General features: G+C 37.2%; 1 protein-coding gene across 1 annotated transcript in view; it reads right to left on the bottom strand.

Annotated features, from left to right (window-relative positions):
* Positions 1–6,488: 6,488 nt before the first annotated feature.
* Positions 6,489–13,199, bottom strand: part of SAMD10 (sterile alpha motif domain containing 10) — a 1,883,599-nt gene continuing 1,876,888 nt past the window's right edge. Inside the window, exon 5 of the mRNA XM_044089888.1 lies at positions 6,489–11,462. Coding sequence (XP_043945823.1) covers positions 11,440–11,462 — 23 coding nt within the window. The 3' untranslated portion in view covers positions 6,489–11,439. The remainder of the gene's footprint in view (positions 11,463–13,199) is intronic.

The raw sequence follows: 13,199 nt of genomic DNA, 5'->3' as shown, positions 1-13,199 counted from the left end.
TGAAACCATCCTCCTATGGACATTAATATAAATTATGCTTTCTCAGACCATTTGTTCAATATTTCCAATCTGAACCCATCTTCCTCCTGCTGTCAACTTTAAAATATCACCCAACTAATCAATGTCCTTACTAGGTTCAACAAAATCAGTGGCACAGAAACATGCATAGCCTGGATCCTTATCTCTAACTCAGAAAACATAGCCAAATATGGTATTTTACCATTCACTCTTAGTGACCAATAGCCCATATATACCATCTGGGCACTCACTGAATCCTCCGTATGTACCTTATTCAACTTCATTAAGAATTTATATAACTTTAATATAGGTACCCTTATTAACACACTCAGACTCCTCAGCTGGAGCATATTAAAATAACCCCAATAGACAATGCTAAACAATAATTCAGCAACACCTTTCTAAGCATCCTAAGCCAAAAAAAATCATTCTAAAAAAAAAAAGTCAAATTTAATCATGCCCTTTGGCTAACACTTGCAACCTCATCCTTTAAAAAAAAGGAAAAGGTATTTGCTTCTAGGATGTGATATGCTCTACTGCAATGTGATATGCACTTCTAAATGCTTCCATAATATGAAATGTTCTACTGCCATTAATAGTGAGTATATATCATGCCACTCACACTCATGATTCCTAAAACTGGTACTGCAGTATCACTTCTTTTTGTACATTATGTTCCTTACCTTATATACAAGCATTACACAATGTTCTGTTTTGTCTTTACATCTTATATGAAAATGTGTTCAACTGTACTGAATATTCTATAGATATAATTGTTGCAGTTTCAGTAGCTCAAAAGGTAGCAAATTGCCTTTAGTGTAGAAGGCTGTAAGTTGTACCTCCATATCAGGAAGCGAGAGTATTTTTTAATACTGACATTGCACTGCAGCATAATGCACTTCTGAGTGTACTGTCCCCTGAAACAGGCCACTGGCATTGTAGGACTAATCCAGTCAACAAAGTGTAAATAAATAAAGTATACTGTATTCTGTATGTTCCCTTTTGGTTTCAAATCCAGTTAGACTTTTCAGTAAACAAATGCAAATAAGTAAAATAACTAAATAAAGAGAAGTGAGGGCATGGCAGGAAAATCCAAGAAAAGCACCTGGAACAACACCAAAAGCTGTAAAAGGCTTTTACTACCATAAAAAGTCATCTGATTCATTAACCCTAAAAGAGTTTGAAAGGTACTAGTGACACGTGGCTTTCTATCAGATTTGTCAAGGTCTAAACACTTCCACATACCTAAATGACTGATTTAAAAATATAAGATCAATGTAATATCTCACCTGGTCTCAAGCAAAGTTTTGTCATCACTTCAGTCTTATTTTACATTTTATCATCCTAATCCTTACCAAAGACAACCTTCCAAATGGACTTGACAGAAAATACAGAATGGATAGGAGGTTCTTCAACCTTTGACCCTTATATTCAAGGAACAACATTCAACATTTCCAAAGGGTCTGTCGGTGGCATCCAGTATGGTAATAACTGGTGGGAGGTTGGTATAATGGTTAAGGTGTTTACCTTACAGACACAAGGTGCTGGATTTGATTCTCACATGGAGTAATTGACTAGGCTTAAAATGTCTCACAAGGGCAGTTAGCCTAGTACTAAGCTGCACAAGATATATCTGATGTTCACTGAAGACAGAGATTTGCATTCAGACTTGAGAAGACTAAGGTGGCCTTTCAATTTGTTCAAGGCTTTTTAAAAAGATCTCCAAAACTTAGTATCAAGAGATTGATTATGGAGACTGCTGAACACTTTCCATATCATGGTACCCACTTCTCTCTAATAACAAAGAGTGAGGTTCAGCACAGGGTCCAGTGTGCTACTGCCTCCTTTTGGAAACTTATCTGGCATGTATTTGCTGCCTGCAACCTACAAAAGGATACCAAAATACAGATACATAGTTTAGTTATCCTCCATGCCCTTATCTACAGATCTGAATCCTTGGCAACTTACTGACACAATGTAAAGAGCCTGAAGTGGTGCCATGACATTCCTTCAAAACATCCTCTAGACCAACTATAATAGAACTTCATGCTAATATCAATGTTGTTGATGAAGATAGTGTCATCGGCATTAAGGCAAAGTTCACATGCTACAAATTCAGATGGACTGCATATTGTTTCATATGCATAAATCTTAACTTTAAAAATAGACTCTATATACCTACCACAACCATGGATAGACATCTTGTGGTGGTCAACAGAAAGATTACAAAGACACACTGAAGATGTACCTCAAGGAAACAGATGAACATCACAAAATAAGAAAAATGGGCCTTTAACTGCTCACATTGGTGCTACAGATTTTGACAAGCACTGGGCTGTTTGAAGGGAGATGCATTGCTCATAAAGCTAAAGACAGAAAACACCGGAAGAAAAAGGATACACAGTCTAACAAGAGGACAACTGAGGTACATGGAAACATCTGCAGTGCTTGTAAACAGTTCAGCTAGTCTCAGACTAGGTTAAGAAGTGACTTTCAGGGCTCATCAGTGAAACATGGCAGAGACTCTTCCTGAAGTCAAGGATTGTAAGAACCACCTAGTTAATGATGTAGATGTCTACTTCCTTCTGCATATGCAGCATAAGAATGAAGTAAAGATGTCTCACCTCATATTGACCTCTGTCTTGTTATATACCACACATGACATGCACACTCCTTACATACTTACTTCTCAGATTAGTCAAATGCTAAAAATAAAATCCTAACTTTGCTTTCAACAATAACTTCTCTCACTCTAAACAATGAAATAGGCAGCACTTTTCTCAGTGACTCAGTACTTCTCAAACAGTGCCTTCCCAACATTTAACTCATGCAGTGCTGATCACTGTCAACAAGTACTGCCCTCAACAGCCCAACTCTGAAGTATCATACCAAGTCCACAAAGCTGGTAAATCCCATGTTTTAAAAACAAAAAAGTGAACCATGCCTGTTCTTCTCAAATGAGCTAAAAGGCAAACATTAAGAAACAACTTTGAAAAACCATACGGCCAGTAACACTGTAATATATGCATCTGTAACTGGTGTACATAAATTCAAGTATATATCAAAATCAAAATAATGTGTACATTGACTTTTCACAAATAATATGTGAACTTTAGTGTGCAAAACAGCTACTATAGCATAAGTTCATATTGCAGACACTACTTATAGTGCACATCACATCTGCTGAAATGTAAACCAATGTGAAATTGTGAGCATCACACATACGTAAAGTTTAGGGTAATTCATGGCTGCTGTAATGTAATTCCATGTACATCATAGTCACTACAATGGGATCATGTGTGCATCACAGATAACATGTAAAGTTTAGTGTAAATCACAGCTGCTGTGATGTAAACCTGTGTACATCAGAATCACTGCAAAGTGATCATGCATGCATCAGAGATAACATGCAAACTGTGTAGCAAACCTACTGTAATGTAAACCAATGTATATCAGAATCAAAGCAATGTGATCATGGATGCATCACAGATAACATGTAAAGTTAGTGTGTATGATAGCTGCTGTAATCACTGTAATGTGATCATGTGTGCATCAGAGATAATATGTAAAGTTTGGTGTATATCACAGCTGCTGTGATGAAAAAACATGTACATCAGAATCACTACAATGTGATCATATGTGCATCAGAGATAACATGCAAATTGTGTATGAAAGCTGCTGTAATGTAAACCCGCATATATCAGAATCAATGCAATGTGATCATGAATGCATCACAGATAATATATAAAGTTTAGTGTATATCACAGCTCATGTGATGTAAACCTGTGTGCATCAGAATCAGTGTAAAGTGAACATGTGCTTACAGATTACACCTGAAGTTAAAGTTCTTCACAGCTGTTGTATTGTAAACCCTAAGTGATACAATATAATGTGAGCATGAGTGCATATGAAAAGTAAGTACCTCTATGATTAGGATTCATAGTCATCAGTCTTGCAGAGTAACCTGCTCTGCACTATGTCATGTTGACCTACTCTGCCACTTAGGAGTACAATCTTTAAGTGTGAAAGCACATGACTATGAATTGCTCGTTTGAAGCTCTCACTGTGTATAGGAGTTGGTACTATCATTGTTACAGTACTTTTCATCGTACATGTACTGGTCATGTGTCTTGCTCTAGTCCCTCTCTCTGGCTGTTCATCAAATGTAGTTGCCATTCTTCCCTCAGATATAGTCTGTTGTTTCACAGGAAAATCATCCCTGGCAGTCTAGTGGCTCATGAATTTCTTTCACACCCCCCCCTTCAGATATAGGCATTATATCTCTGGTGATCTAGGGGGCTCAGAACCCTCCTCCACACCTACTTGGTTGAGCATAGGAACACAAATACACACACATCCAGTTCCTGCACTGTCTTCCACACACACACACACACACACACACACACACACACAGAATTACACATACACACAAATATAAATACACACATACAGTTCCTGCACTGTCTAAATCCACAGTTGCTCTATTCATAGCAGCCACAGTCAGTCAGGAGCCATTTACCACACACACACACACACACACACACATTAATGTTCAGATGCTCACATATCCTCCCATACACTCATGCAGCATCAAATACCTGCTTTGACAGTCCATGTAGGATGAAGCTGCTGTGTCTCACACTGCTCAGATTACCCTCCATCTTAATGTAAAGCTGCTCACCAAAATATTTCCATGCACATATATACATTTTCTGCACTGCTCTGTTAGGTGATTTGTACAATAGGAACAAGTCTGCCATCCATATTACACAAGGAGCATAGATATTTAGTAACCTAAACTTTGACCACCAGGTAGTTAGAGTAGTGAGGAAATCCTTCTATATGGCTCAACTTATAAGTAAAGGCATGGCATCAAAGTCAAAGCAAGTCATAGTGCCATTGTACTTGGCCCTCATCAGGCCCATAATCAAATACAATGTCCCCTTCTGTATGTACCTAACCAGGCATTTGCACCAATTGGAGTGGCTCCAAAGGTTTTCACTAAAAAAATACAAAGCGAAAGACAGATGTCTTATGCAGATTGACTAAAGGTCCTACTCCTTTACCCCCTGTCATATCATTTATTACCAGGTAACTTATGCCTGACCTACAAGGCATTCTCTGATCCAGCCCTGATAAAATTGTTACATATAATCGAAAAATTAATAGAGATTTATGCATTCTATGGACATGAGTCTTATTTGTGACTTTAACAGAACTTCCTGGAGAGACAGAGTCATGTCACAAAGGCTCCCTCATCTATGAAATAAACTTCCCATCTTCATAAAACAAAGCCTGTCCTTCACTGTCTTCAAAAAGATATGGATAAATGGATGGGGAACAGTACATTCATTCCTGGATTACTGCCCATGCCCCTTAGGGACAGAGGCAATCTGTAAAATGACTCAGGGCTCCCAAAGACCCACTACTCCTACACTACCCAATCCCATATCTAGGGAATTCAGATATAATATTGTCATAGCCTGGGTATTACTGGATAGGCTTGTAAATGTTCTTGTGCCATTAGCCTAGTAATCACCTATGAGCATGTAAGTGTCTTCACAGAGCAGTGCAATGAGTTAGGTAAGAAGCCTCATTAACATTAGGTCATGGCCACTGAACACCATATTTACAAACAGCTCCAGAAACATATGCATGTGTGTATGTATATATCAGATAGATAGATAGATAGATAGATAATAGATATTGATAATATAGATCTTGGCTGTAGATGATTGTCACTGTTGCAGTGACACCCTGACCCCATGTGTAAACCTGGGAGAAAGGGGTTGTGGATAGACGGATGGATATTTATATATGTATATATAGACATATGTTGTATTTTAATTTTAGACACTACCTGTGATACAGTAGTACATATGCACAGATTTAGACATTACCCTGTGATACAGTAGTATGTATGCACAGATTTAGGTATTACCTGTGATGCAGTAGTATGCAGGCACAGATTTAGGCATTACCTGTGATACAGTAGTATGTATGCATAGATTTAGGCATTACCTGTGATACAGTAGTGTGTATGCATAGATTTAGGCATTGCCTGTGATACAGTAGTATGTATGCATAGATTTAGGCATTGCCTGTGATACAGTAGTATGTATGCACAGATTTAGGCATTACCTTTGATACAGTAGTAAGCAGGCACAGACACACACTTATTAAGATTTATGACACATAACCCAATGTAGTACAGTGGTAAGAGGTGCAAATTATGATTCACCTGTGTGCACACACATGTATTTCTGATATGCAGATACATTACTTTACAGGAACCAGTACAGACACTAAAGCAGAAGGAAGATATTAGGTTAGTTCTAAACACACCACATGATCACACTTAGCATATATAATCCATTAATTACAAGAATTACAGAAAAATCAGACTTCTTCTTCATACTGAAAACCATCATTAGTAGTTATGGAGCAATTATAGAAGAACACAACATGTATACTGGGAATAACGCTATTTATTTTTTTCAAATTCAGTCCTCTGTATTGTACATTAGATTATATAATTACAGAAAAATAGCTGATTATGTCACACAAAAAGGTACTGCATGGTGTTTTACACTAATGCACAACAGCTAATGGTTTATTCATTATCTTCATCCTGCATTTTTCAGATTGTAATTCCTGTCTTCCCTGGGGAAACTACCCCTTCCAATGCTCCCTGAAGGTCAAGGCAGCCTACTGACATGAGACAGTTTTGCATTTTATTTTTCTTTTTGTAATGGAAATGCATTGTATATCACTGACAGTCTCATTAATAAGTGACACGTAACAATCTCCATAAGGCAGGGAATTAACTGACAGGTCAGAAGACTGTGAGGGATAACCATGGTCAGGGATAAGTGCAATGAAGTGATATTATCCTACAAAAAAAATCGGGAGGGAAAGATGACAGATTGGAGGAGGGTATAAAAGCATGAGATGAGTGGTTCTGAACTTGCTTAGAGCATGCTGGCAGATCCTGAGCTTTAAAGTGAAAAGGAAGTGAAAATCTTGAAGGGTTCAGTCAACCAGGGTAGGAGTGTACCAGAACGTAGAAAATTCTGGATTAAGTTCTAAGGCAGAGGATAGAAGGGATGTCCAAGTGGAGGCTGGTATAGATTAGGAAGCAGGTAAGAAATCAAAGACAAGTAGGTTGGTGTGAGAATTCAGGATGTGCCTTATTTTGAGAGAATGTCAAAAATAAATTAGGAGAATGATGGCAGTCTGAGTTACTGAACAAGATATGGGAATGGGTCAGAAATGGAATGTTTCCTATACCCAAATATTCTCCTTCCTGTATCTCAGTGGCACTTCTCAGTATAGTGGAGCAAATGGGTAACTATGCAAAACTGTTAGAAACTGAGACTAGGTGATGCCAAGTGTAGGGCTCTTTAACACTCTTATGTCTTCATAAATGCAGACATACCCTGTCAGTGAATCTCAATGCAATTCCAGATATATAACAAGATGCTTAGCTCAGTAGAGTTGATTGGAAAGGAGACAAAATGATATAATTTTCACTACTGTTCATAAACATTCCACACCAATTGTGCTGGGCATAATGCCAAAAATGGTTTAAAACTTAATGAAATGAAACAAAATGCGATTAGCTGATACTGGTGTTAGAACCATGCCACATTCTGATGCTCCCTAGCTACCCTCAACAATGAGCAACTCAGTATAAATGGTCAACTAAAATTTAACTAATTAAAACAAAACTAGATTCAGGGTCTTGAAGTACTTATGTGATGTACAACACTGGATTATTTAACCACCACTATACTGAGATTGCCAAGGGATATGGGGAAAATGGGCAACTAAGGTGCTTTCCTGCAACAATATGGCCCAGGTACAGTTGTTGTGGTTCGAACCTAGCAGCTCACAAAAGAACACTGTCTTTCTCAACACTGTGTTGCAGCTGACTTTTAAAAATGAAGTCCAAAGACCACACAATGAGAAATACATAGCAGAACAAGAGAATGCTTGTATGTTTTTGCAAAAAGAAAAGATGTGTGAAAAAAGTCACATTAATCACTAGATGTGGCTCTTTTCCCATCATTAAGAAAAAATAAATCAAATGTAAGGATTCAGAATTGTAACATCACATCCATTCTACCACACTTTGAAATGGGCACAAACATCCAGTGAAAAACAGCAACGATACAGATATGGCAACCCATTATTGCTGTAATGCCGAATTCACAATAATGCCGTCTCACTTGTTCTGTATTGTGTCTATGAGATGGAAATAAATCTGCCGAGATGACTGTCAGAAGATCAAATGTGTTGGTATCAAGCAGATCAAAAGCTTCCTCCATTTCGATTTTTGTTCTCATTGTGTACTTATTCCACATCTCTTCACTCCGCATTTTTTAAATGATACGTGTGTGTGTGTGTTTATGTGTGTTAAGTGCATACATCTTTCAGTGTGGCTTAAAATCCTGCTTTTGCTCTGATGACAGTGGTTTTCTGAAGTAAATATCCTGATTATAAATGTGGAACTGTTGTGACTACTTCATTTCATGAATCATGTTTTCAAAGTAGGCCACAGCAAAACACGAAGCATACATCTTGGATCCTATTCATTCTGCAGTGTATGCAGTAGGATAACATTTAAGTACTGTCCAACATCAGCCATTTAAAATGCCTGACAGATCTGAATGTCAGTGCCTGGAGTACATAATGATGATCTGAGTGCTTTACCAGTCCACAACTAGTATTTAGTGCCATTGAAATTTTTCATCGTTGCTGTTTGCCTATTCACAAGTATGTGTAATTAAAAAGTGTTGTTTAATACCACATCCTTCTATGCATGTTCAGGGTTATTTGGCTTGTATTCTGTGTACTATGATTTGAGGAAAAACACTATAGGTTCCTTTTATTATGCGTTCTTTTACTATGCTTGGTTTTCTCAGGCTATTTCATGCAATAAGGGCGTGTTCTGAATTTTAGCTGTTATTGGTTTAAGAGTATATAAGAAGCCTAATGGCAGTTTGTTCATTTATCTGATGAAGTTCCTTTTTATATGTGAGTGGAATAAAAGCGCTTATCTTTTTGGATTATTTTTAACTGCTGTGTTGCTTTTTTATGTACTGCATTTGGCTGAAGTAGTTTATAGCTGTATTATGTGGAATTAAAGCATGGTTGAGTGTGGAAGCCTTCTTTTGCCCTGCTTTTTGGATTACTATGACTTGAGGGCCATGACTCCTATATCTATGACCTATAAACTAATTATATAGCAACAAACCAAAAGATAGCTCAGCAACTAATTGCAGGGTCCATGCAAATAACAAAAAATAAATAAATAAATAAACAGAGGCTCATGCAAAACCACAGTGGCAATTTATTAAACACAGACAAAATAAAAATGCTTTTGCTTATGCCAAAAGCCTATTAATTTGTCTTCATCACTTACATAGAACATAAACATGCCATCTGAAAATGTTGAGTATAAATGGATAAACAAATTGCATGCTGATAGTTATCCAAGATTGAATGAATGAGACTGTTAGCCTGAAACGTGTATTGAAGTTGAAAAACAAAAAGTAGATTTGAATGTTTTAAACTTTATTTATATATTTGAAGAGTTTCATGCACTTAAACAGTTTTTACACTTTTACTGAATGTTCGATCATATGAGCTGTGGATGTGCTTTTAACAGGATGTGCATGTAAGGAATACACCTTGACCTGAGAAAGCATAAGTGAAAGCGTTTTTAGTGTGTCTGTGTTTAATAAATTGCCTCTGTGGTTTTGCATGTTCCTGTATTCTGAATTAATTGGACAGGATATCCGTAGCTTGCATAAAACTAGAAGCCTATTCCACATTTAAGTTTGCAAGTTTTAATGAACTATTCACCAAGCTTCACACTTTGCTTTCTTGGCCTGAATCTGCCCATAAAGACTTAAGGAAAAAGTAAAAAGTCATGGATATTCAGAAGCCATATAGCTGAAACACTTGATGTCCTTAAGGGGTCATGTGCATATACCCTTGGATCTCTATCACAGCAGCTTTAAGGTATCATACAAAGAAAACTCGAGCTTGGATAGGTTTATCTTGTAGTTTGCATTTTTTGAGGAGCATGGCTGTTTTTTCAACCCTCAAGTAATGAAAGTCTTTCAAATGGAATACAAACTGTTAGTGAAACAAGAAGCACACACACACACTGCAAATAAGACACATTTTAAATATGGAAAGTTATTAAGCTGTTGACTATAATAGATGTAGAGAGGGCTAACTTAATCCATTCTTAGCGATTTACTCAGTTTTTGAAATCATCAAGCTTCAGTCATGTTTTCTGGACAGTAAGACAACTTATGTGTCATTAGTTTCTACTGTACATAAAATGAGAGAGTTTTTTATTATTTAAAACATTCTTGTAGCCGTTCTCTCTTGCTTGATCATTATCTAGTGGCTGGAAAAATAATCAAAATACCCTGCAGTGCCCCAAGCATATGGGTACAAAAGAATACAATACAGCAGGCTACAGCATCAGCAATTTGGTTTCTTTGAGCGCTCTGTAGCAAAATGCATGCAGTAACACCTAATACTAAACTGGAGGTAACTAACCTGTAAGTGCTACATACCACAGCTGCTGCCAGGAAATGTAGCCATGGCAACTGCGAACCTTGTCATGTAACTTCAACACCACTATGAAGGCAGAAGTGGGATCCCCTGTACCATAGACGCTATGAAGATCACAGCTTAGGTCAGTTTGTAACCCAAAACAGTAGCTAGCATACAATGACATTTTTAGGAGAAGACTGCTATACTGTACACATCTATAAAAAAATCAATAAATCTAACTTTAAGAAAAGTCATAAAATAACAGTACTAACCATGTTTCTAGAGCTGAATTTCTATTTACACATCCCTACCTGGAGCCAATTCAAATGGGAATGTTGCATTAGTAAGAAGAAGAAAGTGTATTTCTGAGCAAGACAGCTTGCCCTGTGGTACATTTGCTAGTCCCTGCTTAGCTTTAAATGTATGTGTTCTTGGCAAGGATAACGCAAAAGCGTAAACCCTTTTAGTTAGGATGGCTACATATGCTAGTTTTCATCTGTCTTACACTCTGTCATTAGTAATGAAATGCTGCAGACTGTTTTTTAAAGGAATGGCTCTGTTGCATGGTGAATTCCAGTAGTACTCATTTAGGAGTCAGCCATGATACTTTTTGTTTGACTCTGTGTATCATGAGAGTACAGTAGAAGAGAAGAAAGCGAAATCCATCAAAAATATGGAAGCACTGGGACCGAAGGCAGCAGCTCAGAAGGCTCCCTGGAGGCAGTCTGAAATGGCTCACTATATTCCACATACTACGATCACTCCTGTTTGAAATGTGCAGGTCCTTCCCAGGTACCGGAGGTTCACAGTGATGAGGTGTCTTGTGCAGCTCAGTGCTGTCTGCTAGGAGATGTTTCCAAAAGAAGCTGAAAAAGGCAAAAATAGAATCATTAGTACTGATGTCGAGTTACTCCTGATACCTGTAACAAAAACATTGATGCTACCTTTAACTGTAGTAAACACCAGAAACTGCACTGATGACATACCCTAGCAAGACTTAATAGTGCTGTTTTTTCTTTCCATTGAGCAGCAGTGATGTATTTAAAGGATCCATCTGAGTTAACGTGCAGAATAATAACAACTTCAATAGCATTTATTTTAAGAATGTATTTCTGACATATTTAAATAATCAACAAAGACTTTTAACCATTTAGGTTTTATCATAGCTTTTTGGACAGTTTTGAAATAACTACTGTCATTTATTTGTTTACATTATTGGAACAGATATCTTTATAAGTCAGTTCTGTTGAGGTTACAAAAGTGCATGCTAGCATGCTTATCAGGTTACCCACTTAAATTTTACTTCACTGGATTGTCCAGTGGGCACACGTAATTTAAAGTGGAACCCTAAGGAGAAGTTTCTATACTGATGAAATACAAAGAGAATAATATATTGATCACAAAGTACAAATAGTAGTCATAGGTTCATAGATTTGTAATAGGCTAACTGTCCTTGTGGGCCATTTAAGCCTAGCCAGTTACCCCATGTGAGAATCAAACCCTGCACCTTATGTTTGCAAGGTGAATGCCTCAACCATTATGCCAACCTCCCTAGAAAAAACAGCTACAATGAAAGAATATATCTAACAGGTCATCAAAGCACAATCACACAGCAGTACAGTAAGCTTTCAAAAAAAAAATAGTTTGATATCCCAAAGAATCACATATAATCAACATCTACTAGAGACATTCAGTGAGGTTACTCATTGTAATCCCAGCGATGACATGTTTTTAGTTTAAGTAGTTACAAAAAATTTAGCGAAATGTGTGTGCATATGCAAGAAAGATAAGAAGGAAGGGAGAAGATGAGATGTTTTAGAAAATGTTTCACTTGTTCTTATGTTAGTGAAGTAAACGTTGAAAAAAAATATGAGAGGGAAACCCAGAAGTGCAAAAAAGAAACTATGTGAGCAAAGAAGTCAGTGAAGGAATGCAGAAAAAGAGATGAAAAATCAGACAGGAAAAGGTGATAGATGTACAGACTTTTCTACACCTCTTCAAATGCAATGTGAATGAAGCTCAACTCCTTCATGTTTACCCCCCCCCCCATCCCTATTGTCCCCAGGAAAACAGTGTGTGTGCAGTTTATATGTGCACATCATTAGTGGTTCCTATTGTGTGCAGCATTTCCCCTTTCTTCATTGTTTGTGTGACCATGGAGATGATACCTATAACCTTGGACCTAGGGAGGGAGGCTTCCCCTTGTTTTAAAAAAAAAAAAAAAAAAAAAAAAAAAAAAAAGCATATTTTGTCGTTTTTTTATTGAGCCGAGTTCCTGAAGAATTGAACATGCCAGAGTGGGACTGGGTTAATACAATCATTGGTGAACCTGTGTAATAAACTATAATACTGTGTGCAAGGGTTTACATGACACAATATCTTTTGACTGAGCAGCAATATTATCAGAAATATAAAAAGAAAAAAGGTGAATTGGTTTCATTGAATTAGATTATATGCATTCAAGGTACTTCGGCAAGGGGCAAACCCCATCTTGCTTATGACATCCTGAGACACACAGAGGAAGAGATTTATTACTCAATACATCACCTATCTCTGGAATAATCTTCCATTATGTATAAAACAGAGTGATTTCCTCACTCTGC

This window comes from Protopterus annectens, chromosome 12.part0 (genome assembly GCF_019279795.1).
Source record: "Protopterus annectens isolate FY-2018-M chromosome 12.part0, PAN1.0, whole genome shotgun sequence".
Classification (NCBI taxonomy): domain Eukaryota; kingdom Metazoa; phylum Chordata; order Ceratodontiformes; family Protopteridae; genus Protopterus; species Protopterus annectens.
Note: the sequence above shows the minus strand (reverse complement) of the source record. Positions and strands in the feature narration are given on the sequence as shown.